The 27,239-nt window shown below is 37.0% G+C and overlaps 1 protein-coding gene across 1 annotated transcript; it reads left to right on the top strand.

Moving 5' to 3' along the window:
- The first annotated feature begins 4,721 nt into the window (after positions 1-4,721).
- On the top strand, positions 4,722-23,681 carry PTGES3 (prostaglandin E synthase 3). The gene is made up of 8 exons (XM_070937879.1): positions 4,722-5,020; positions 14,484-14,597; positions 14,734-14,803; positions 15,617-15,715; positions 17,602-17,691; positions 18,265-18,327; positions 18,624-18,648; positions 22,230-23,681. Coding segments are annotated over exons 1-8 (483 nt in total). The 5' UTR covers positions 4,722-5,018; the 3' UTR covers positions 22,250-23,681.
- Positions 23,682-27,239: the final 3,558 nt, after the last annotated feature.

Genomic DNA, 27,239 nt, shown 5'->3' with positions numbered 1-27,239 from the left:
CTGTCCTTAGCAAAACTGGAAATGTGTGGAGTAGTTTAGTGTCAGCACTAAACTACTCTAATCAAATTGTGTTATGTGACCCACCCCAAATCCCTTCCAATGACAAAATCTCAGCCCTTGAGGGAGCACATGTACTTCGTGGCCCTCACCTCTCAAAAGTATTAGATGCAACTTCCAAACCCTCAAAGGTTGCCCATCCCCTACTTAAATATCAAGCGAGATTTGTGGTTTAAGAAATCAATTTTCTTTAAAATTGACTTCTTAAAATTATAAATAAAAAATTGTTACAATGTATTATGAAGCTATCATTCAAAAAAGTTAATAAGATTAAAATCTTACTAAGGAACAGTTATAGGATGATGGTCTGGCTTGGATAAAGTGGGCTTTTTTTTGTTTTGTTTTTGCTTCAAAAACAACTTTTGGTGCAGCAGTTACAACCTCAGATAGGGACAATAATCTGCCTATGATTCCCAAATTCTGATGATGCCCTATCTACAAGTTCACATTAATACAAAATACTGGAGAGTATAATTTACTGAAACAAAGTGAGATGCCGTACTGTTTTTTTTTTCTACTCCCAAAGAAAGGAAGTGGCAGGAAAAATTCTCTTACACATCTACAGTAATGTGTTTTGTTTTGCTTTCTTTTATCAAATTATTTTCAGACTACAGTGAAGAAATATATATAAGCTTTACACAGAGAATACATTTAATAGAGTAAACATTATAGTAACACAGTAGTTCTAAGACTATGAAAGAATATAGGTTGATGTTCCCGACACATAATAGGAACTCCTATCAATAACTATTAACAAACAATAGGTTAGAGTGGTAGGATAAAATGAGGAATACAATAAAACCTCAATTTAACCAAGCCCCTTTTAATGGATTTTAGATGCTATGGGAGTTTGGTGCAGTGGTTAAGGCAACAGCTAGAAACTGGGAAACTTGAGTTCTAGTCGTGCCTGAGGCATGAAAGCCAGCTCAGTTATTTTCAGCCAATCACTCAGTCCAACTCGTCTTACAAGGTGGTTATTGTGGGAAATATAGAAGGAGTAAGGTATATTTGCCATCTTGAATTATTTATAAAAAATATAAGGTGGGATTTAAAAATTCTTTTTAAAAAAACATTTCCATTCAGACAGCCCTCCCTGTTCCCAAAATGGCAAATCTATTGTATCTGAATTAATCTGTACAAGACAATTAAATTTATGTTAAAGTCTTCTGAATTTAATAACATCTGCAACATTGTACAGATGTAAATTGCTGTCATAATATATTTTCATATTTATTGAACATTTGGAAATGACAGATACCCCTGTCCCCCAAATGGCCTGTTAAAATGAATTTTTGTTATGCAGAGCTAAAGACTTTGCAGTACACTGTTTCTCCGTCTTTCACAATACAGTGCTACTAACACTTCCCTATACCTAGAGTTTATTTCCAATATTAAATTCAGATAAAACCATACTAAAATCACCATAATAAGGAGCCATAAAATTGCAGTGGGATAGATGTTATAAGTTAAATATAAAGATTAAATCCTTAAACTTGCCTATTTATGTACCCCCGAGCAGACCACATAAAGGGAAAATATGACTTTTTGCTCAAGAAAAGTTGCATTTGACTATTAGATTTTACTCCATTCTTTTATAAATTTGTTTAAACAAATACATTCTTAAATGTCTCCGTTGTTTCTTCTTTTAACCTTGGCTGATCTGTTTTCACAAACTACAGGGAAGTTAATTAAAGTGTTTCCCCAGTTTCATTCCTCTCCACTGAATTAGGGCATCATAGATGTGTTTCAAGTGTTATGTTGAAATACAAACACTGCTCCCTGCAGAATGTCAAGAATGCAAGACATTTCAGAAATCATGACAACACACTAAATGTTTTCTTTGTAAACTAGTTTTTAAGTGGGGGAGTTCCTTTGATAGAAGTTCACACAGCACTGTGGCAATTTTATCTATCTACATACCTTCACCGCATTAGTGAACTCCAGCTATGGCTATAAACTGCAACCTACAACCACTATTCTAATAGTTGATCCAGTTTCAAAAGAATTAAACTATTCTCTATGCAGGTTCTTCATATGACATGGAACTATGGAATGTGAGTGACCCATGGCATGGGCTAAGAAGACAATCATAAATTATTTACTTAGTGTATGGCATATCATACATGGACTAGCAATATATATTAACATTTCATTTAGATTAAAACAATAGTAAAATACAATAAAATAAAATATAAATGTTAAAAAAGATCTATGTTCAAATACCAATGTCTTGACCATCTCATTGAAACGCAGCATTGTTTATATTAAAAATATCAGATACTGGTATATGTCTTTGATCACGATGTGATCTACATTTTGACGGAATCCCTTAGTCATACTGAAGGGGCAATATTATGCCCCATTTATACAGAGAGTCCCAGCAAAAGGCCATGTGAGCTGCAAATCCTATTCAGGATTGTCCATTGCTGATGTGGCACCTTTCTAGTGGGGTCATTTATATATCTTCCTAACCATCACAAAAAGAAAATAAGATAAGCTTTTACAGGTTGAGACTCAAATCAATGGCTGTTCTTTTGCCCGTATGTATATGCTCTGCATATCTGCACATCCTGTGTCCCATTGTATTGTCAGTTTCAAAGGAAATGTAAAATGGGGAGAAGGGATAACCATTTCAGATCACTCAATTCACTTCTCCTTTGGGGATGAAGGCTTTATCGTACAATTATTTTAAGGAAAGCAATAACTTTAGGAAGCTGTTGTAAATGCTTTCCAATTTCAGATTTTTTTTATTATTATTATTTTGATTTTGATTTATATGCCGCCCTTCTCCGGAGACTCAGGGCGGCTTACAATGCGTTAAGCAATAGCCTTCATACTATTGTATATTTTATACAAAGTCAGCTTATTGCCCCCACAAACCGGTTCCTCATTTTACCTACCTTAGAAAGGATGGAACGCTGAGTCAACCTTGAGCCTGGTGAGATTTGAACTCGCAGTAATTGCAGGCAGCTGGAAGCTAAATACTACCTTTAACAGTAGCATTAGTCTGCTGCGCCACTCAGGCTCAATTGGTTTGAATATGACTAGGAAAATAAGGTATTAAAAATTAGCTTTTTATAAAAACTGAAAAAGGTTGGATAAAAAGATCTTTAAAAAAATATTTCAATTTAACCACTATAGCGGTGGTTGATAAATAGGATCCATTTGCTCTAAAACTATCTGCATTTATGTTACCAGAAAAACATGTGACTTGCGCCACTGGATTTGATGAAATCATATACACCTCAGCCTAGAATGAAGGACCATGGCATAGTTTCTGGGACCAATGTCTTGCTGCTAGCCCTCACCTTGAATGTCCAAATACCACATTATTTTGAACTGTCTGCAATATAAAGCCTACAAGGCGGCTATCAAATGCAAGCTACAAAATAAATAAATAAATAAATAAAAAAACCAGGCCACAATTTTCTGCATCTCTGCTTCCATCTGGCCATCAGGATTTTTGCAGTTTGGGTTCGTCTGTCCTACCATGTAGAGAAGTATTTCTGATTGTGTAACTTTCCCCACAATCACACTAACTCAGGAGTCTCATTTGAATGGAAAACTATGACTGGACTACCACGTGACTGGTTTTGCAGTCAGTGTCTCGAGTCCCCATCTCATGCTAAGCCAAATTGCAGTTTAACATGAGGTGAAATGAAGCTGTGTGCGAGCACCTATCAACTTTTTCATTGGAATTAAAAGTATAGATGCTTCTGACCAACAGTTGTGTTCATGGTCCAAATTAAACTCTATACTATTCAGTTGGTCCTACTGCTTTGGAAGTATGCTTAATTTGCAGTTATTTAATAAAACTGAAACAATACATTTGCTTGTGCGCACTTTTAGTTCTAGGGTTTTTTAGCTACAGTACTTTTGGGCTCCGCATCTGCTAAACCACCCTATGGCCCTGTCTTAAATTGTGCCGAAAGGTTTATAAAACAGGAAGGGCTCAGATCCTAACTACAAAAATCAGAACCTGAGTGTGGCAGCAGCTATAATTTGCTCTTTCCCTTTGCTGCTGTCTAGAAATTGCAGTTTAAATATGGTTATATCACCTTTATTCTCACTTTCTGACATGTACAATAGGATTCTTTTTCTGTGCGCTTATACAATATCATGAACTCAGGATTTTTCAAGTGGCACAAGTTTAATCATGTGCTTTGGGAATCAGAGTTTCTCTCACGTACAGCTCAATGATTCTGAAATTAAATCGCAACATTTTATAATAGAGCGGCCTAAATCAAACCAAGCAAGTATATCACCCTTGCCAACCCTAAGCCAACCAGCGGTGGCCTGGCAACTATAACTGTAAACCTTTATCTTCCGCGCATGCGCTAAAAATAGGGGTCAAACCCACCCTAGCCTAGAAGGTCCAGAAAAAACGAGAACATGCGCGAAAGTTAAAAACGCGCATGCGTCACTATCTGAATTGTGACGGCGGGCCGTGCAAGAGAATGTGCGCGAAGGACAGCGTTGCGCATGCGTACTGGGAAGGTGTGTATGTGGTGGTGGGGGGGAGAACGTGCATGCGCGGAAGAAAACATCCGGCGGCTTTTGGTAAGCGCGCCGTTGAGGACGACGAAGCGGCAAGGTGGTGGCGAGTAGTGCGCATGCGCACTTTAACATGACTGAAAGGGATGGTGGTTGTGGGGCGGGGGGGGGGTGAGTATTTTGCTGCGTCACCAGCTGCCTGGAAGCCGCCGTTGCTGGAGAAGCGAGAGAGCGAGAGAGAGCGCGCGCACGCGCGGCATTGTGGGTAACAGGCCTTTCAGCCCCGAGGACGAGACGCCGCCGCTCCTACCGTCGCCGCCGCTCCCATCGCCACCCTGCCACCACCTCGTCCTAGCCGGGAGACCTTCAGTCCCGCCTTCGTTTTTTCAGGCCCGAGCCCTTTGGAGAGACGGAGAAAGAGGAAAGAGCACGAGTAGGAGCCGCCGTCGCTGCTAACATCGCTCGCCATGTGAGTGAGTGAGGCGGGCCGGGAACGGTCGAAGTGGCTTCGGATGGTCCCTTGGCGTGTGGCAGCCGGATGGATGAATGTGTATTATCTGGAAATGGCGAAAATCTTTCCCTCAGAGACCCGCCCGTGCCTTTTATTGAGCCTAGATCTGGTAGAGGAGCGGGTGTGTGGACGGTAGTATTTAATGATGGAGCGGTGAGAGAAAGGCGGCCTAACGCGGGGTTTGCTCTGGCGTGTGGGGCGGGTTTCCCCTCCTCCCCCCCCCATTCTTCCTTCTGTTACCCGGGCGTTGCTTCTTTAAATCGGTAGGAGAAGAGTGCCTCTGTGCACGTGCGGAGCCTCGAAGACCTCGCCACCGTCATAGGCTCCAACTTAAACCGACCTTCTCTTTTCTCTTTTCCCTTTCCTTTAATCGGTATCGAAATTACCGACTAAGGTGGTTCTTGCCGGAGCGGTCAAAATCCTTGGGGAGGTGGCGAACTAAAACCTGGTTGTGTTATGTAATATCTGGTATAGAGAACTAAACGGCATGTGCCAGGCGAAATTGTGAGGAAAATGGTTACTTGTCTAAACGGGAGGTAGGGTGGGGTGGGGTGGGGAGTTACACGTAGGGAAGAGAGCTTTAAAGCAGCTTTTATTTTAGAAGCTAAGAGAAACAAGGTCATACAGGAGACAAGATTTCTGTGAAGGGAGGGAATAATGCAGCCAAGGAGATCAAAATGTGAATGAAATAGCGTGGAGTTCTTGCGGTTTACTGGGATGGGTTAGAACATAACTGGTTTTTTTTTCCCCCACAGTATTCCTTACTGTACTGTACTGAAATATGTTTAAAAATGGGAATAAGACTTGTGGGCTTGTAAAAGGAACAATAATGGAGATCAGGCTGAAGAATGTGCTTGTACATACTGTACTGGTGGTGGTGGTGGTGGTGGTGGGGAACTCCCATGAGCAATAGTGAAAGAGAAAACCAAAGGCAAATCCTACTTACTGTTGCCTGGAGTGCTCATGGGTAGATTTATAACAAATGAGAATACTTGGGGATGAGTTGCAGTGCTGGTAACAATAATCTCAAAGTAAATTGTGAATCCGTTTTTGAATGAGTTTTGTTGCTCTGGAAACAGTTTGTTCTGACATAAGATGATGGAAATCTACCTAGCCTTTTAAGATTCTTTAGAAAGGTTCAGAGGGCTTGCCAATATAAGAATTTATGTTTTGCTCAGGTTACTGGTGGTATCTAGTTAACCTTATTTTATTTCAAAGTTAAATAGAATAGAACCTAAATTCTATTAATATTCTATTAAATCTTAAATCTTAAATATTAAATAATCTTAAATATTAAAGATTCTAATTAGTACTAAATATGTGTGTCTGAGTGTTGATTCTAGGTGACTGGACCACTGAGATATACCATAATTGTATGCTAGATGGGAAAATCAGAAATCCTGGAAAAATACAATTTGTATCATACTCCTAAGAAAATTACATAGATACGTTCATGGAGTCAACAAGAATTATGCTATAACTGAAGATTTAATCTTAATATCTGGAAGTTATATTACAGTTTTGATTTTGCCTAAGGGTTTGCTATAACTATCTTATTATTTGCACATAATCATTTTCATTTTTCCTGTAGGTGTAAGAGGGGAGGCCTCACCTTCCAAATGCTCTCCAATGAATTTCTTTAGTTTCTAATAGAATAGCAGCTTTAGTCCAAGCTGAAAGTGGATTTCAGTTTGGCATAAAACAGTTGAGGGAAGCAAAATTCTAGGAGAGAATGTGTGGTGTAGATGAAAACTTCTACCAAGAACAGAAATAATTATGCTAGACTCCAGATTAAAACTCCACATTGGACTGCTCCCTTGTTTGCTTGTTATCCAAACTAGTATGAAAAGAGTGGTTTCTCTGCATTAATGGTTTAGGAACATTTAGAAATGTCTTCTTTAAATATCATTATTGGCACATGTTTTGGGGCTGAATACTTTTTTGAGGGGAGGGAGTGAAGATTTTTATATTTAGAATATATTGCTATTGCTTGATTGTGGAATGAAGTTCAGCTCAATCAAGTCAAAGTTTTTTGAGAATGACATTTGACAAAGTAAATTTATACTGACAAATGCAAAATGCTGCTTGCTGTGCAGGTGTAATATGCAATTAAACATACTGTTTTGAGATGGTTCTGAAATTGTACCTGGAATATTTAAAAGATTGAAGCATTTTGGCTTAGTACAATTGGTAGTGGTCATGGCCGTTTGTTATTTGTATCACTCTCAAATAATAAGGTTAATATAAGAAATTTTATTGATCTCTGGTGAAAACAGGATGTACAGCCACATGGTGCTCACTACAGTTAGTCCTTGACTTACAACAGTTCATTTAGTGACCATTTGAAGTTACAACTGCTCTGAAAAAAGTGACTTATGACCATTGGCAACTGACTCATATTTATGACACTTGCAGTGTCCTGGGGTCATGTGATCTTTTATGATCATCTGATAAAGTCAATTGGGAAGCCAGATTCTCTTAACAATCATGTTACTAACAACTGCAGTGATTCATTTAACAACTGTGGCAAGAAACATAGTAAAATGGGGCACACTTCACTTAACAAATATTTCACTTAGTAACAAAGTTTGAGGTCAGTTGTTGTCGTAAATCAAAGATTATCTGTATTGTTTATACATTTGTGTCTGCAAGCTGATATACTCCTCCTATCTCCTCCCTGAAAATGTTTTGATTCAGTTATCCTCAAGTGTGAATTTCAGCTCTCAGAATTCTTAGTAATATCCATGCTGAAATAGGACTTCTGGAAATCGAAGTTCAAGGGTGGCCAAGTTGAAAAGGGTTGTGCATTATTCACTTTCTGGTTTGATAAACTAGTCCATGGTATATTTGAGTCATTCTGTATAAACTGTATAAGCCTTGTCTTCAAATAGAACTGGAAGCCATTTTCAAATTGTGATCTTCATGTTTTAGGGGTAAGATGTAAAGTAAACTATGGTTTGTGTGATTTAGATGCAGAGATAAATTACATATTCACCATATCAAGAGATGAACTATTCATTTGGGGCTAATTTTGCAGCCCATACATAAGTTTTATATTAGTTATGCTTACACACTTAAAACCTCTCTTAAAGACAAACTACTGCCATAATTGATAATTGAAAGTACCAACAACTAAGTCCTATGTAGGACTTTTTATAGGGATCTGGAGTCTTTAATGGAAAACACATTAAATCATTAGCTGCTGTCATATAATGCTGTTAGGAACATAGTTTAGAAATAGGATGCTCCTACAGGGTTGTACCAACTTGTGGCTTTAAGAACGGAGTTTCTGTACAAAATAACGTCCCAATGTTAAATGTGTCAAAAGTTGGGAATGCATAGGTAGTAAGGAAAATGGAACATGCTGTGGTTTCCACATTCCCTTCCCTAATTCACATGCATCACAACTTTAAGATTTACTGTTGTATTGAATTACAGTTAACAGTATTTGCTGCTAGGTATTCCAGAATGAAATAGTAACCTTGTATATAGCAATTCAAATGAGAATTTAGGATGATGAGAATTTAGTACCTTATAAAACAATAGTTTTGTCATTATATAAGAAGTTGAAAGTATGACATTAGGACGAAATTAGTATATTTCAGTAATCCTTAACAGTTCTTAAATTTAAAGTATTGTTCTTAAAACAGGGTGAAAAGTAACTATTCACTTCTTTGAGGTTTAAGTATTGATGACACCTATTTCTTGCCATTTGTTTTTATATAAGATTGTTGCTTGGTAGTTTGTTGAAATCTTCCTGTAACTGAATTTCTACTGACCAGATTTTATTTTCTATTTTATTCCAAGCAAAAATTGTGTCCTTGTTGTAAGGATAATTTCAAAGATCATCTAGTATTGTTAACCCTACTGAATGCAAGTCGAAGCATCTTAGCTATATACAGTCTGGTGCTTTAAAGTCCAGGAAATGAACTCAGTATTTTTTTATTTTTTTATTTTTGTTATTTTGTGGTTAGATTTGTTAAATTAAATCTTGAGGAGACAATAGGTAAACTGTTTCCTAAACTATGTAAAGCATAAATCAAAATAATTCCTTTCTGGCACAATGTTGTTGAATTTGAATTGAATAGCAGCACGTACATTTCTGGTACTTGGTTAATATATCAAATTCTATTTTTGCAATGTACATCAATATCTAGAGTGGGTTTGATTGTTTTGCATTTTTAAATCTCATTTGAGTGCTTAAAAATACTTCATATAAGAAAGTTATTTTGAACCATTTTGGAAAGTCCCTTCACTGAAGAATATCAGTAGTGTTAGATAAGCTTTCAGAAAAAAAACCCTTGCTATTAATGATCTTCTTGCAGTACAGGTAGTCCTTGATTTAACAACAGTTTGTTTAGTGGGTGTTCAAAGTTACAATGACATAAAAAAGTGACATAATCATTTTTCACACTTAACAAACATTGCAGCATCCCCATGGTCACGTGATCATAATTCAGACGCTTGGCAACTGACTCATTTATGATGACTACAATGGGTCATGTGATCACCTTTTGCAACCTGACAAGCCAAGTGGGGAACCACTTGGCTTGTCAATGGGAAGCCAGATTGATTTTACAACTGTGTTACTAACTTGACAACTGCAGTGATTCACTTAACAAATGTGGCAAGAAATGTCGTAAATGGGGCAAAATTCTCTTAACAAAAGTCTTAGCAACATAAATTTTGGGTTCAATTATGATCATAAGTCGAGGACTACATGTATACATCTATAAGAAAATATGGGTGCTATATGGGTCCTATACAATGGCAACAGGGCCTAACAACTGAGAAAAAAATCCATATGCTTTGACTGTTCAGCCATAACAGATTTCAGAAACTAATACATTGCACAAATAATTTAAGTGAGAAAAGGGGTAAAGGAAATTAAACAATAATTGCATGATGCTGACGTCAAAAAACTGAAATTGTTTAACTTTATGAGCATCATATTTAATCTAACTCTGATTGTCCATTGTAATCTGAAAGGCTCCAGCTTTTAGAGTATAAATCTTTGTCAAAATATGAAGGAGTACTTTGTACTATTGAAAATTACATGTTATGCCAAATATTTTTAGTAATTTTTGAAATACATTTGAGATAGAATTGACTTCTTTTAGTATTGGGGAAATAATATTGTGCATCTAGTTGACTACAATTCATGAACAAGGCAATAGGATTTCTTAAAGATAAAAGTTTACTTGATAATCAAGGAAAGTAAATTGCTTAACTGTGATGGTAGCAGTTGATTGAAAGATTAAGTTTATATAACCTGAAACATTAAAACTCCTACCGATACTCTAAGCCCAATTTGAATTGACTTAAATTCTTAATAATTTAAAATAAAAATATGCCTGTTTGCAATCCAGTTGTTTTTTGAGGTCTTAAGTATTTTTCCCATTTATAATTATGTTAACATGGTTTTAAGGCTTAAATATATTCCACATCATTTTTTTCAAAACAAGTCCTAATTAAAATGAGAATCATTGATAAAACTTTAGAATTATGGTTACATTTTAAATTTATTTATTTTATTTCTTTATTTTGTCACATTTCTATGCCGCCCAACTCCCAAGGGACTCTGTGCGGCTTTACTAGAACAGTAAGGTTAAATGGACAAATAGACTGTATAATTTTTTAAAATATAAATTCTTACAGAATTAAATATTTGAAAAACTGTAGCATTGTTCTTCCAAATTTGTCCCAATTCTGAGTATGCTTAAAAGTAGCAAAAATCTCTGAATTTAACATTAAGCCACAATTGCTGAAAATTCTACCATTCCCTATTCTCCCTACTTGGTTCTTTCTGCTAAACCAATAAAAAATTAATGAGGAGGCAAACTAGTTTTACCCTTCCCAAACCAGGAATTAGAAGTCAAATTCAAATTTAATTTCAGTCTAGTTTGTAGGGCACAACAGTTGCAAGAATTCAGGCATAATGGAAAGTTTTTGCCTCCTACTGAGAAGAAATAAGTGACTGGGCAACCTGAGCAACACAGTTCTTACGAACACTAAGCAAAAAGTTTACAGTAATTCTGGATTATTGCACCTCTGTGGATTACAGAGAATTCTGAAAAAAAAAATCTACAATCGAAATAGCCTTTTTAAAAAAAAATCCCTCATCTTTTTGAAGACAATCTGAAGACCATTCTGGAATTGAACAGATTTTGTTTTAAATATGGAAATTCCAGATTCAAGAATCCTTCTAAAAAAGAAAATGCACCATTGGTCTCAAGGTAATGGTTGTCCTTGTAGTAATTGTACATCAGAGTCAATATGAAGTATTCAACTTGGTGTAAAATAATCAGTAAAAGAGGATGCAATTGTGCATAGCTGTATACTGCCTTTTGATGCTTATTGCTTTGATTGCAGCAATTCTCTTGAAGTGGTGGCTTTGTCTTGTTTATGTCAAGACCATGGCAACAAAACTTAGCTATATGCTGTGACATGAGTAACTGTTTAATAGAAGTTGTATGTTAGAAATTTGTGACATTCTATAGATTTGCCTCCTATTCACTATATTTAGTACCTTATTTTTCGGAGTATAAAATGCTCCGGACTATAAGACGCACCTACCTTTTTTTGGAGAGGAAAACGGGGGGGGGGAATCATCTTCTTCATCCCAGCAATTTGCCTTCTTGCAGCAAACAGCCTATTTCAATTTCAGCTTCAGCACAGCCTGATTAGCACAAGCAGCTGATTGTCAGTTGGATCAGCCTCCCGAAGGTCAGCTGTTTCAGGCTGCAGGGATTGCCATAGGCCAGTGATGGCTAACTTTTTTGCCATCGTGTGCCAAAAGCAGGGGGCGCGTATGCCCCACCCATAATTCCATGCGTGCACGCGAGCACCCACGCTTTTGGTATGCGATGGCATGGTGGGCCCGTTTTTTTGCTTTCTCCAGGCTCCAGAGCCCCTCTAGGAGCCTGGGGAGGGCGAAAATAGCCTCCCACCCCCACCCCCGAGGCCCTTCGGAGGCCTGAAACAGCCCATTTGCCAACTTCTGGTGGGACCGGAAGTCAGCAAATGGGTCGTTTCTGGCCTCCGGGGGAGTGGGGAAGGCCGTTTTCGCCCTTCCCAGGCTCCTAGAGGGCTCTGGAGCCTGGGGAGAGTAAAAAACAGGCCTTCCCCACCACCCCCAGGCCCTCTGGAGGCAGGAAACAAGCCTGTTTCCCTACTTCCAGTGGGCCCAGAAGGCCTGAAAATCACCTGTGGCGCATGTGCCATAGGTTCACTATCACAGCCATAGCCTATTGCTGCCTCTGCGGCCCCATTTTCCAGGAGGCCAGTGTGTGGGCGGGGCTACATTCGGTGTATAAGATGCACCCAAATTTTCACCCTCTCTTATGGGGAGAAAAGTGTATGTTATACTCCGAAAAATACGGTATGTGACTGTATAATTGGTCTCCTGGGTAAAACTTAGGATCCCATTGTAAGTCCTTTATGAACATAACTAATCCAGTCCTAAAAGTATTTACATAGCTGTTCTTAGAGCTAGCACATTAATGCAAGGATTGTCCAGATCATCGCCATGTATTTGCTTTATTGTGGAACCAAGAGGTTTTATTACCTTAATGTGAATCACAATAGCATAAATGTGAAGGAATGCTTCATCTCTCACTAGCAGTAACTAACTCAGTAAGAATTGTGCTGTAGTTCTATAGCACTTACTTGGAGTTTCCCTGAATAAGGAATCTGAAGATATGTGGAGTTTTTGATGCTCTTTGATCTTGGCTGTTTTCTTATATTTCATTACCCCACTAGGTAACATCATCAGTGCTGGTGAGTGGGGGGTTTGCTCCTTGATTCTATAAAGTTGCTTGCCCAGTTGGTAAGAGTGTGGTTTTCCCTGTGGTAGAATACTCTATATCTGCTTGATTGTCTGGTGTTGTCTGCTGTAAATACTGTGTTCTGGTCTTTTTATTCCGCCTTAGCTTTTTAAATATTATCTTTTGAATAGTGTTTATGTTTAGTTATCAAGCCATTGAGGTATGTTCATCTATCAATAGACACATAAGAATAAATCCCATCCACAGACTCTAAAAGAGACAACAAAAAGCTAAGAATGATTAACTAATTGGGTAATGAAACATCTGCAAGGAAATAACCAAGAGCCAAGAGCACCAAGTGACTTCACAATTCAACCCTGAACTATATGTACTCTCTTTTATTGGATATGATGTTTATAATAAGAAAAAATTCTGCCGTATCTATAGTTTAGGAATTAGCGTTTGGAGAAAGACAAAGTGCTGTGTGCCACTTAGTATAAATTGGCTATAGATTCTTGTATCTTCTAAATAACTTTCAATTTGTCAGGATTTAGAAGATACATATATATTTATATTCCTAGCATTATAAGAATATCTGTAGTAATCTGTCTCTGTGTGTCTCTCCCTCCCTCCCTCCCTCCCTCTCAATTTCATTCCTTTTCTATTTAGAAAAGTTATAAGTTTCTTATACTTGAGAAATGGTTAACTTATACTTTACTTAGCTATAAAAATGATAGGATTCCTAAATATATGCTGGTAACTTCAGAACTAGATAAAAAATTATGGTGCTTCCCCACCCACTCCAAAAAAAGTCTACCTGATAACTGATTATTTAACTACCAAACTTTGGAAATTTAAATTTTACCTATAATAAATATGGCAAAAGTAGATGGTTATAAATTAAGGATAAGTTGAAGTCTTCATTTCAATTTCCATTTTTTAGTGCAGTAGTCCACAGCCTGCCAGAAACTGGGCCTCATCCATATACCCTCAGGATCTAGGCAATGTGTGAAACCACGCTCCCCTGGTCTACAGAAAAAATGCCCTCCACAGAACCATTCCTTGGCTTCAAAAAGGTTGGGGGTTGCTGTTTTAATGCAAGTCCCAATATTCAACAGTCTAGAGACAAAAGAAGAATGGAGGATGCAGTAGACAAGCTTCTGGTTAATGAACAAACTGTCTTTTTTCTGGTTTCAGTATTAATATTCTCATCTACAGAATTCCAGTTTCTGTATTTTAATAGTTTGACTGAGAGGGATCAACTGCAAATTGTTCAAATACATCCATAGATTTTGGCCTACTTTTATGCTTGACCTTAAAGCAGTTTTTAAAAAGGAAAAACACTTCCTTTTATTGCTCTTATTGCATTTAGCCAAAGCTGCAGGGGAGGCCTAACTGACAGTCAATTTAGTCCAGTCCCAAACTGCAAGTTGCCATAATTGTATACTCTACAAAACTAAAACAGAATTTGTAAGCAGTCTTAATTTCATGTAAAATATAGAGCAACAACAACAAACAATAGGGCTGTATTTAAAAAACTAATCAGGGAAAATGAAAAATTAGTAGTTATATTAGCAACCAATATTGTATTGTATTATTGTATGTCAGATGGTTGTTGGATAAAGGTATTAATCTAATTCTCAAATTATTTTTAGGCAGCCTGCTTCAGCAAAGTGGTATGACCGAAGGGATTACGTCTTTATTGAATTTTGTGTTGAAGACAGTAAAGATGTTAATGTAAAATTTGACAAAGTCAAACTTACATTCACGTAAGTAAATCATTTTATTTCACTAAATTTATTATAGCTGCCCACTCCCACTGAAAACTGAGCATGAACTGCATTGATACGAATACATTGGCTCTTTTGTTGATATTGAGACTACTTGGTTTTTATTTTCTTGCAGTTGTCTTGGAGGAAATGATAACTACAAACATTTAAATGAAATTGATCTTTATAATTCCATTGATCCAAACGTAAGTTCCTTTCTTAATCATACATTTAGTTTTAACAGAAACACTGCTTTAACACTTTAGACAGCCAAGCCTATGATTATGTAGAAAAGTTAAGCTGCCAAATTCTCATCCTTATTGTTTATTCTCATTTATTTGTATAATGCCAAATTTTTAACAAAGCTCATTATATATACCTGCTTGTTTGTAAAATTCCTAGAACTGTGTTACCACAAGGAATTCTGCATACATATTTGATTTTTTTTTTACTGCTATTCATTTCCAGGGCACTTTAGTTTGAAACCCCTTCACTGATGCACTTGATTTAGTATTTCTTTTACATCTCAACTACTGCCATTCCTCTTAGAGAGATGGTGACTAATTACAGATTGCATGGTTATTTTATTGGGAAAGAATTATTAGTGGCTGTCTCTGTTAACACTGAGTAATATACATTGAAGAGTTTGTGCTGTTCAGGAATTCATTAGGTTGGATTTAAGCAGAGCAGCTCTTCTATACAATTGGAAATTGAGTTTTGATCTTATGTATTTTCAATAGTGTATTATTATGTTTATGCATTTGCATCATTTTTATTGTACTATACTATAGGCTGGGAGCCATGTGATTGAATTCACTTTCGTATTAAAATGGTATTTTTTTACATTCAAAAAAACCATGTAATGGCAAATTATATAAAAAAACAATATGTGGTGGGAGGCCATTTAATTGGGTAAATCTGATTTCTTTATAGTATAACCTAGGAATAGTTTTACTCTATCTCATGTTATAAGAACTAGACATACATTGATTATAAAGGAACTTTTTAATTTTTTTTAGGAATCCAAGCATAAAAGAACAGACAGATCTGTTTTATGTTGTTTACGAAAAGGAGAATCTGGCCAGTCATGGCCACGGTTAACAAAAGAGAAAGCTAAGGTAAAAACTGTTTCACTGTACCATTTTGTACCACTCTATTAAAACAAGCCCTCCTTCTAAACACACTTTGCATTTTTTGAATACTCAGCCCTACATGTTGGGATATGTATCAAATAGAAATATATTTTAATTGAGCTTGAAAAGAATAGCTAAGCTTCAAAATTTAAAATCCTTCAACATCCTGGATTTATTATTTTTAAAAACCCATGCTTGTTATCCCGTTTTCAGCAGTTTCTTCCTTAAATTAAATACCTAGAATCTTGGCAAATGCATTAACATAGGTCAAAGAGAACTAATCTCGGCATTATTTCATTTAGCATTTAATTCAAATAATAATATATTTCCATTGCCCCAGGAAGGAAAAACTAAAGAAACCACCCAGCTAATAAAATGATAGCCTTTGTTATGACTTTTTATTGTTTTAAAAATAATTTTTAGTTTACAGTGCAGGTGTGCTTATTGAAATCCTCTATATATTCCATTAATATACAGGTAGTCCTCAATTTACAACAGTTTATTTGGTGGCTGTTCAAAGTTACAATACTGGAAAAAGCGACTTATGACCGCTACAGCATCCCTATGGTCATGTGATCAAAATTTAGAGCTTGGCAACTGACTCATATTTATGATAGTTGCAGTGTCCCAGGTTCATGTGTTCATCTTTTGACACCTTCTGACCAGCAAAATCAATGGGGAAGTCAGATTCACTTAACCGTGTGAATCAACAACTACATTGATATACTTAACATCTGTGGCAAGATAGGTCATAAAATGGGGCAAATGTCATTAACAAATGTCTCATTTAGCATATTAACAAATGTCTTATTTAGCAACAGAAATTTTGGGCTCAGTTGTGGTCGTTCATTGGGGACTACCTATATTGTACAATGCAATAATAAGTACCTGTCCCAAGCTCTAAATCAGCCAGCCTAACACATTTTGAAAAAAGTAGTAATATAGAACTGAGTCAGTGGAAAGTAAACTACATAAGCTCAATACAGGCTAAAAGGAGAACTTGCCTAATGACAATTCCACAGTGATATTCTTCAGTCTTGGATATATTTAAAAGCATTTTAGAAATTACAAAAAGGACATGGAAATATACATAGAGTAAAGCCTGCCTAGTAGAACAAACCAGTTTAAACCAACAATGCAACCTGAAGCACAGCATCAATAAGATAAAAAGAAACAAAGCTCAACAAATCAACCAGTCCAAAGCTTTGCATTTACACAACCTTAACGTGTATGTCTTTGTGTTTGAATATAAAATATTACCTGCCTGGAAATAAATCACAACACAATATATGAAACTCCTGTGCTTTGTTTGAAACTCAGAACATTTGAAACAGTTGTTTCGAGATTAGAACATTTATCAGTTACTGTACAACTGTCCTATATGTGTTTATTCCATGTCTTTTATAAGCAGTCACATGTGCAAACTCATTTCTTGCATGTTCCATGGTGCATATTCAACATTCATTCTCTAACAAAGAGATTGGGTGGTCTTTGGTCTAATTCTTCCTTTCCTTACTTGTTGAACATATTTGTAAGTATAAATGTTGAGGCAGGCCTATTAAAACTGCTTTTCTCATAATCAGATTGAAATTATAAATACTAAGGAATTACAATACAATGGCAAAGGCATTAATGAAGAGAAGACTTCTATGTCATTGGTGATATATAGGCTTGCTCTAATAAGCAAAGTGGAGAGGAGGTGATTTTGTTTCCTTTTCCTCTTAGTTTTCCTAAGGATGGAAAACTTACCAGTAGAAGAGAAGCAAATAAGCATTTTTCCATTTGAAGGTTCCTAAACTTTTCACATTATTTAACATGCTCACTTGATTACAAAGAACCTGAATTTAAATGTTTACTTTCTATATCCATAGCTCAATTGGCTTAGTGTGGATTTTAACAACTGGAAAGATTGGGAAGATGATTCTGATGAAGATATGTCCAATTTTGATCGCTTTTCTGAAGTAAGTTGAATATTTTATATAAGAATAATGCTGACAACATGGCCTCAATGAGTCCTTGATTATAATGCTGTTGCAGAACATTTATATATTTGTAACACAGAATGTTGTTTTTTTAAAAAGGGCTGAAGTGATCTCATGAAATTTCACATAAGAATGTCAGTTTCACATGATTTCATTTTTATTTAAGAGATATTTTAATCATTTATGTATATGATCATGAGAGATTCTGTGATATTGATTGGAACCTGAAAAGGGTTTCAATGCTTTAGGATGGCTTAATAGGTACTAAGCACTATTATTGATGGTAAAGTTTAATTCTTGGTATAAAAAGGAGTAAAACTTCCTTTAGGTCAGGTGTGTCGAACTGGCAGCCCACGGGCCGGATGGCAGCCCACGGGCCGGATGGGTCACACGCAGGCCACACCTTCCCCAGCTCCACGAAGGGGAAAAACATCGTGAAATGTCACATGACAGCAATGTGACGCGGCGGGTTTGACACCCATGCTTTAGGTTGCTCAGTTCCAAAACAACAATCTGAAACCTTACTGAATATTATATTGCTTTTGTAATTAGATGATGAACAACATGGGTGGTGATGAAGATGTAGATTTGCCAGAAGTAGATGGAGCAGATGATGTGAGTAGCTTTCTATAAGACATATTTCACCTGAAGTATTAACCATGATTGTTGATAACACCATGTAAACGTGTATAGGAATTTCTGTGGACATCATACTAGAAACTTCTTTTGGAAATGCCTACATGAACTTAATTTGGAACAAAAGTGATACTTGCACATTTTGCAATATTAAATTTGATGTTAAAAATGCTTTTTTACGGAGGCCACAGAATAATTTTTTATATCTACTGCTATATGGCTTTTTAAAGCAGTACATTGAATTTACTTGTTAACTTTGTCTCTTTTTGTTACAGGATTCACCAGATAGTGATGATGAAAGTAAGTTGATTGCTTTAAGACATTCAGTTACTGTATTCTACTTCTAGTAAAATTAAGAAAATACTGGGAACTTGTTAATATTTACTGGTTTGCTTCTCCCATACCTCATCCTTTATTTCAATCAAGGATAGTTAATTAATGTTGCTGTTGTAGGTAATTTTATTTTTTAAAAAGTTCTTTGTACAGTGAATATAAAAAGTTTACACACACGTTAAATGTCAGGTTTTTGAATTGTAAAAAAACAATCAGACCAAGATAAATCATTTCAGAATTTTTCCACCTTTAGAAGTGGTACAATTCAATTGCAAAACAAATTTCCTTTTAGGGGGAAAAATGACAATAAAAGCATACAATAACATGGTTGCGTAGGGCTATGTCTGTGTTCATAATTAACCAATCACAATCAAACTGATATTAAATAGTAATCAGTAGACACCTGCCATCAATTGAAGTGACTCTGATCAAGCCCATATAAAGTTCAGCTGTTTTAGTAGGATTATTCTGACATTTACTCAGTTGCCTCAGGGATCTCCTTGTTGGAAGGTATTAGTCAGGAAAAGAGTACAAAAAAATTTCCAAGGCCAGGAAACACAGTGAAGACAGTCATCAAGGAGAGAAAATCTAGCACAACAGTGACATTACCAAGAATTGGATATTCCTCCAAAATTTATGAAAAAGCAAGAAGAAAACTAGTTCAAGAGGCCTACAGCAACATTAAAGGAGCTGTAACAAGTAGTGATTGTGCACTACATGTGACAGAAATCTCTTGTATTCTTCATATATCTGGGCTTTTAGGTTGGGTGGCCTTTTTCAAACAAAGAAAAACATCCAAGCCTGAGTACATTTTGCAAACCCTAGCCCTAACCCTACATCAAATAACTAAAGCATGTGGGAAAATATGCTATGATCCAATAAGGCCAAGATTGAATTTTTGGGCCAGAACTCCAAAAAGGATGTTTTGTGTAAAAACAACACTGCACATCATCTAATTACCCACAGTGAACCATGGTGGTGGCAGCATTATGCTTTGGGGCTACTTTTCTTCAGCTGGAATTGGGGTTGTAGTCAGAGTGGAGGGAATTATGAACAGTTATAAATATCGGTCAATTTCAACACAAAACATCAGGCCTCTACTAAAATGAAGAGGGGTTTCACCTTTCAGCACAACAGTGTTCCAAAGCACCTCCAAATCAACAAAAGAATGGTTTCACCAGAAGATGTTTTGGAATGGCACACCTGAATCCAGTTGAAAATCTGTGGGGTGACCTGAAGAGGGCTGTGCCCAAGAGATGCCCTTGCAATCTGATAGATTTAGAGCACTTTTACAAGGAAGAGTGGGCAAAGATTCCTAGGGCAAGATGTACTGTGGTGATAAGTTATTACTCCAGAAGACTGAGTGCTATCATAAAATCAAAAGCGCTTCCACAGAGTATTAGTTTAAGAGTATGCACACTTACGCAAGTACATTATTGTTCATTTTTAATGTTATTTTTCCCCTTAAAAGATTTAAGTACAGCTTATGTGCTTGTATTGCTTATATCAGTGATGGCTACACCTGACCCCCCAAAATACAATGTGCGCGCAGCCCCCCACATGGGTCCCGGCCCTCGCGCATGTGTGGCAGAGACCCAAAGACTAGCTGGGTGGCGCTGTGCACGTGCGACAGAGCGGAACTGGGGCAATGGCTCATGTGCCATCAGAGACGGCGCTGCGTGCCACCTGGCACGTGTGCCATAAGTTTGCCATCACGAGCTTATATATTCTATTAATTGTTCAGTTTATATGCCAGATTAAAGGTAGGAAAATGCTGAAATGTCTGATTTTTAGTCTGATTTTTTTACATCTCAAAAATTGGCATTTTAGTGGATATGTAAACTTTTAATATCCACTGTATATAAGGCAACTTATGTATCAAGTACTTTTTCTAACCTATTTTAAATCATCAGTCAACCATTGGGATAGATTTTGCACATGGGTTAGTGATTCCACACTCCTATAAATTTCAGCAGGTGATAGGATTTAGAGTACATTAGATTGGAGAAGGCCACTTTGGGAAATGAAATCCCAAGTTGTTCAGGGCTTTATAGATTAATGACCAATATTTTGGAAACCAAATAATGGCAAATGAGCTCAAAAGTAATATGTTTTTGGTTGGTTTATCACTGTAGTTTTGAATTCCTCATTCACCACTGATCCAGGAGCCAGTAATTTTAAGCATGAAAGTTGAGGCCTAGCAGGAAATCTGTTTTAGTAAGAAAACATTAATTGGTTTTTAACATATTTCTTTTTATTCCTGTTTATTAAATTTCTATGCTGCTGATCTCACTGATAAAATGACTCTAGGTAGCATGGAAATAATTTTTATTGCTGAGGTCTACTTGGTTACAAATCCTTTAGTGCTGCAAACAGTTATTTTCAGTTTTCCTCTGTCTGTTGACACTTCATGGGCAGAGGTAGTACTTGAGGCTTACATTCTACATCACCCTTGCTCACTAAGGTACCTTATATAGGGTTTGAGTGGATATCAGTACATCTACCAGGTTAGACTATTATGTTTAGAATTGAATCTCTTTTACCACCTATATTTTTTCCTTCTTTATTTATATGTTTAGTGAGTTCCTTTCCTTATAACCTGACAATACTCACTAGTATCCAAATGGTAGAATTCTCTTTTCACAGCTAACTGCTCCTCCCCCAATATTTAATGTGGGATTGGCTTTCTTTTTTCAAGTTGTGGTTTAGCAGAGGTGATATCATAAACTATTATGCATTACCCATCAGTGTAATAAACATTTTGAGTTTGTTGGAATTATAAATATATTGCCCATGTAAAATCTACAAGGGCCTATAAAGACTGCCTTTGGTGTTTAGGTAACCTCTCTTGTATTTGCAAACCAATCTATTCTTCCCTGGCCCCCAGTCCTGTGGAATAATAATTCTGGAGGAATAGGAAAGGATTAGTGTGTCTTGCACTGTAATTGGAAAATGTAAAACATAGTGGGAAATTGCCATTATATATCCAGACCTTAGCACATTTGGGAAAGGATATGATTAGTCATTGACTTATGACTATAATTGAATTCACAATTTCAGTCAGAAATGTTGATGGTCATGAAGTGGGTCATGTGACTGGCTGATTTTACAACCTTTTTTGCAGCAGTCATTAAGAGAATGCAACAGTTGTTAAGCAAATAGCACAGTTGTTTCATGAACTCATTCTTCACTGTAGGGTGGCTTTTGCTGGAAAATGAAGTAAATGGCCACAAAAGTGGGCTGGGCATCCATAATGCAGTCATGTGATCATGGGGTGGACATCGAAATGTTGATTCTGGCTCATAAATCCCTTTTTTGGGGTCCATTGAAACTTCAAACAGTTGCTAAATGACCAAACACCAGTTGAGGATTAACTGTATGCAACGGGACATATTCTGTGAAAGCTATCAAACCTTGTGTATTCTAGCTTAACTAGAAATGGTATATTGTCATATTTTTGGAGGTTGAAAGTTATAGATGTTTTTCTTGACAATAATTAGGCTATTGCTATAAGCCACAACCCATATCTTTTTCTCTTTTTCCTTTAGAAATGCCAGACCTGGAATAAAAAACTGACAAATGTTGGGGTTTGGGGAAAGACTTCATCACAACATTTCATAATTGAGATAAGAATTCCTGAGTTGATAGCTCTAAAGACAGAAAATGCATCCTTTAATTCATCTTCAACCCGTTTTAAGCAGCTTCATTGATTGGTGCATACCATTGTTCAGGGCAGTCTTAAGCTACATGAGGCAATAATGTTAGCATGAAAGTTTTCCAGACTTCCAAAAAAGGAACAACAAAAACCCAATCACACAAATATCTGAGGTATAGGCAGTCAAATCAGTTGCAATAAAAGGGTTTATAAGGTCTCTTTGCCTCATTGTAAAATGTCACAATGGGTAAACTCAATTTACATGAAGTGGTAAATGTATACTTTTCCCTCTTACATTGTGGACTGCAGACAACTCAAGTTTCCGATTTTGTAGCTGGAACAAAATTGGCTGAAGCAATGTTCTAATTGGCTTTTGAAATTTAAGTTGGTAAAATACTGTACCTCCAGGGGTGTCTTCAGGGTATGTTCCACTAATGTTTAATGCTTTTCACTTTGTTGTATTTAATCACTAGTTAGTGTTCAAGATATCCTAGCTAAAACTAGCGACCCCTTTAAAATTTAAAATGGGTGAAGCGTGTACACTTGGTTGTTTGATCCTCAGAGCTCACAAATCTCTTGCGATGGAGATGGGAGCCTGTACATTGTTGCTTATCAATCTGTACATTTAGACCAAATTGTATTTGCACTGTTGGTATGAAAGCGAGTGACAAAATGTTAATACACTATTGGATCTTTTGTTTTTTTGACCAGCTTATAAGCCTGAAAACCTCAATTTGTGTTCAAAGCAGTGGGGATTTTTTAATGTCTACATTATTTCTAATAAACTGTTGAAGACTCTCATGACTGTCAACTGTCTGGCTGGCTGTAACTTCATGTATTCTTACTATTTGTTGGAATGAAGTACTTTTATTTCAAGTTTGGGATAATAATATAGGATTGTTCAAGCTGTTGGAAGGCGGGGAAAAATTAATATTCCCAAATGATTCCCCTTAAACAAAATTGGACTTGTAAGTTTTGAATACTGACAGCAATTTAAAAAAAGTGTTGTAATTTGATTAAAATAAAAACGGTCATCCCTTAAAATGTTGAGCTTCTGCATTTCACACATGATTTATGCAATTCTTATTTTTTAAAATGAGCATATGTGACTGCAGTTTGACGCACAAGAATTTACAGAAGAATATTGAATATAGACTCTAATTCTGAACAGAGAAGCATTTCTAAATGTGTGTTTCAATGCACTCTGCCCCAAGATCTTGTTATATGCTGTTCCCAGTTCCATATTTTGGTTAATGTTTTTGGTGTTTTCAGTTAAGCTGTAATCTTATGTGCATTTTATGGAGGTCAGACGAAGGTATTTGGAATAAAATTACTTGGAAATCAAGGGGGGAATCCTGTCTTTTCAGCTGGATATGTTTTCATAGTCAATCTTGAATGTAGAGTTGGCACAAGTCATCTCTCTGCTTGACAAGCTGGCAAATAAGTTCCTAGCCTGGACAAACGTCCTTCCATTTCAGCACCAGCAGGTTAGGCAACAAACCTTTAACTGTAATTTAAACTAAGAATTGAAGAAACTATAAAATTAAATTATGGATTGGGATAGTTTATATTATTTTAGTTTGAAGGTTAGTCAAGTCGATGTTTCGCTGGATTTCATTTGTGGGATAAACAGCCTGTGTGTACTGACAAAAAAAATATTTCACATCTCATTTGGGTAGCTATCATATAAGCAGAGCTTATAAATGGTATAAATTATAAATTGTTAACTGCCATGACTTCCATGAGAGCATATTCAGTAACAGCTTGGCTTTTATTCTCTGGATCAACAAGACTACGTAGTGTGCAATTGTTCAGTGTTGATACAACAAAGGTACTGTATACTTTAGTTCAGATTTGAATTCCTCAGAAATAGACCCTCTTTCATGATCATCTAGCAAAATCCTGAAATCTCTTGTTGCAGATCTGGCTGTTCAAGGGGAGTATAAAAATATGTCTTCTGTTGAATTACAAATCCCTTTAACTGCTGGATTCTCATCCAGCTCTTCTTCCCTTCTAAGCACTAACCTAAAACCCCAACAGTCGTAGTTGGAACTCTACCCGCTGTGAGCTACCTCTGAAAATAGTTGCTATGAGGAATGTTCATTCAAAATGGATGCCGTTATAGCCAATTTCAAAGCAATCGTTTCACTTAATATCTAATTATTTTAACCAAAAGCTAAGCAGAAGTTGCGGCTTGAGCAGCAAAATTCAAAGCACTCCTTTGAACTCAAACTTCACATTCTGACTCAGAATTTTCCCAGCTCTGGGTTCCTAGCACACACAAATTCAGCCCACTCACCTCCGGGTTTATTGACTAGAACTTACCTATTGTGTACATGTTGTAACCCAAGTATTAAAAAATCCTGTCTACCTTTCTCCTACCTCCTTAATAATACTGCCAAACATCTGACTTTCTGAGATTCCTCCTACTCCAAGTCCGTCCCTCACTTCCTGTAGTCTACAGATACCTAAAAAAGGGAGTCAAAACAGTCACAATGATAGTAATGATCCCACCCCTATTCTACATGCATCAAAGGGATGACAAACTAGTGCTTTGATCTCTTGGGACACAGCCTCCCTATAGATCAGTGGTTCTCAACCTGTGGGTCGGGACCCCTTTGGGGGTCAAACAACCCTTTCACGGGTTGCCTAAGACCATCGGAAAACACATTTTCAATGGTTTTAGGAATAATTTTATGGTTGGGGGTCACCACAACATGAGGAACTGTATTAAAGGGTCGCGGCATTAGGAAGGTTGAGACCCACTGCTATAGATGCTACCAGAAGAGGCATTTGGAGAGGAAAGATGACATTGTTATGATATGCAAATGTTATCACCTCATATATTTGGATCAGTCATACTGAAAATAAAGCCAGTTTTTGCAGTATTTTGACATCATTTGTTGTAGGATTAGAACTATAACAGCTCTTGTGGGAAAGCTAGTCTTTCCTGGCCAAAATTAAGCAGCCTGATACATGATTGGACCAGGACCAGATTGAAAGTTTACCTCCCACCTAACAGAACTTGGCTTCAGTTTGGAATGAAAAATCTGAACAGGTATTAGCTTGCATATGGTACATGACAGTTGCTGGAATTCTTTCATCATGATTTCAGAGTTCTACAATATTTTTTTTTCATTTGATTCCTTGTATCCTGACAAATATATCTTAACAAAGTTTTCCCTTTTTAAGGAAGGCCTGACACCTTCCAGTGTGGGAAGATAAGGACTTTGCTCCAGTCTTTCTGATGGAGGGCAACGGATATGGAAGGTCTGATAAATATGACCACTCTGTCATTTGTTAACTGCATGCTACACTACCAGAAACTCTCATGTAAAAATACATCTATTGAATCACTTAACAAAATTCTACTTCCAAATAAATACATAATTTTGGATTTGTCAGTCGCACCTAGATATCAACTCTACAGGGAAGCTAGAAGCCTACTTTTGAGATTGGCTATAATAGCAGAATCTTGCAAGTCCTCTCCCGTCTTATACTTGAGTGAATCAGGAAAGTGTCCACCTGAGCTAATTCTAAACATTACCTTCTTAGGACTTAAAAAATGTTTCAGCCTCCTTTGCTTTGGTAATGGCTTTTGCATATTTCCATCTATGTCATCTTCCTTATTCTCTGCAGCAAGGCTGTCAAACTCGCAGCCCGCACACTGGTGACGGCCATGCCCGGTTTAGTGAAGGAAAAGTCACAATACATCACATGACAATGCAAGTTTGACACCACTGCTCTACAGGATTGCACATATTAACATAAGCTTTAAAAAAGGAATAGGAAAGGACATATTCCCCAGTGGTGCTCAGTCACAATATTATGACTTTTTGTGGAATTAATACCAAACGATTACCTATAAAACTGGCTTTCAGATCCAAAAAAGAAAAAAACACAGATGAATGGGAGCTGGGAATGAGAATTCACCATTCAGAAAGATGCAGCAGACAAGACAGGAATAGGGGTTTTATTAATATGCCCTTCTTGCTGTCTTTCACTTCCCTCTATCGGAGAGAAGATGATTCAGTTTACAGATATTTAGGCTCAATAGGAAAAATCCCCTATTCATCTAAATTGCAAAAAAACCTGAACAGCCAAGAACTTTCACAGATGTTTGTGGTAATCTTGGTTTCCAAGAGTAATCCCACTAAACTTCCTTGAATAGTTCTAAATGGAGCTATCCATTCGGAAGCTACAGCTAGTGCAGAGTGTGGCAGCGCAGGTAGTTTTGGGCCCCCCAAGAATGGCCCTTGTAACATCACTGCTCCACGAGCTGCCCTGGTTACCAGTCTGCTGGGTGCAATACAAGGTGTTGGTGATCACCTTTAAATGCCTTCATAGAATGGGTCCAGGTTACTTGAGGGATTTTCTCACCCCACTGGGATTGGTTCGTTCTGAGAGAGGAAGTATGCTGCGGGTCCCTTCCACCTGCTGGGGGTGGGTGTCCAGAAGAGGGCCTTTTTTGCTGCTGCTGCTGCCTTCTGGAACATCTCTCCCCCCCCCCACCCCCCCACCCCAGCCAATGTGAGGTTGGCTTCAACCCTCCTAACTTTTCCTAAGGGCTTAAAGGCTTGAGTGGGGGAACAGCGCAATGGAGGTGGTTGATTGAGTAATAACATCTCACCTTCCACCCCCACTCCACCCCTGCCCCCCCCCATGTGATTTTGGTTTTAAGGTTTGGTTTTAACATTTTATGTTTTAACTAAGTTGTAACTGTAAGTTACCCTATGATAAGATGGGAAGCCAATAAATTTTATAAATAAACAAAAAAAATAAAATGTACTTCTAAGTAAACAGAAAGGATTGGTCTAATTCCTATTTATTGTTCTAGGCTTCAGAAATTGTCCAGAGTAAGATACCATCCATCACTCAATTGGGCTTAAATTTAAAACTGCCG

This window comes from Pituophis catenifer, unplaced genomic scaffold (assembly GCF_029215685.1).
Source record: "Pituophis catenifer annectens isolate HBS135680 unplaced genomic scaffold, rPitCat1.0.hap2 SCAF_2, whole genome shotgun sequence".
NCBI lineage: Eukaryota > Metazoa > Chordata > Lepidosauria > Squamata > Colubridae > Pituophis > Pituophis catenifer.
The sequence above is the reverse complement of the archived record's forward strand: the minus strand, read 5'-3'. Positions and strand labels throughout refer to the sequence as shown.

Excerpts from the sequence above, each read along its gene's own strand:
- PTGES3 (XM_070937879.1), top strand. Across the intron at positions 14,598-14,733 it reads AAAGTCAAACTTACATTCAC|TTGTCTTGGAGGAAATGATA; the intron begins GTAAGTAAATCA and ends ATTTTCTTGCAG. Across the intron at positions 17,692-18,264 it reads ATTTTGATCGCTTTTCTGAA|ATGATGAACAACATGGGTGG; the intron begins GTAAGTTGAATA and ends TTTTGTAATTAG.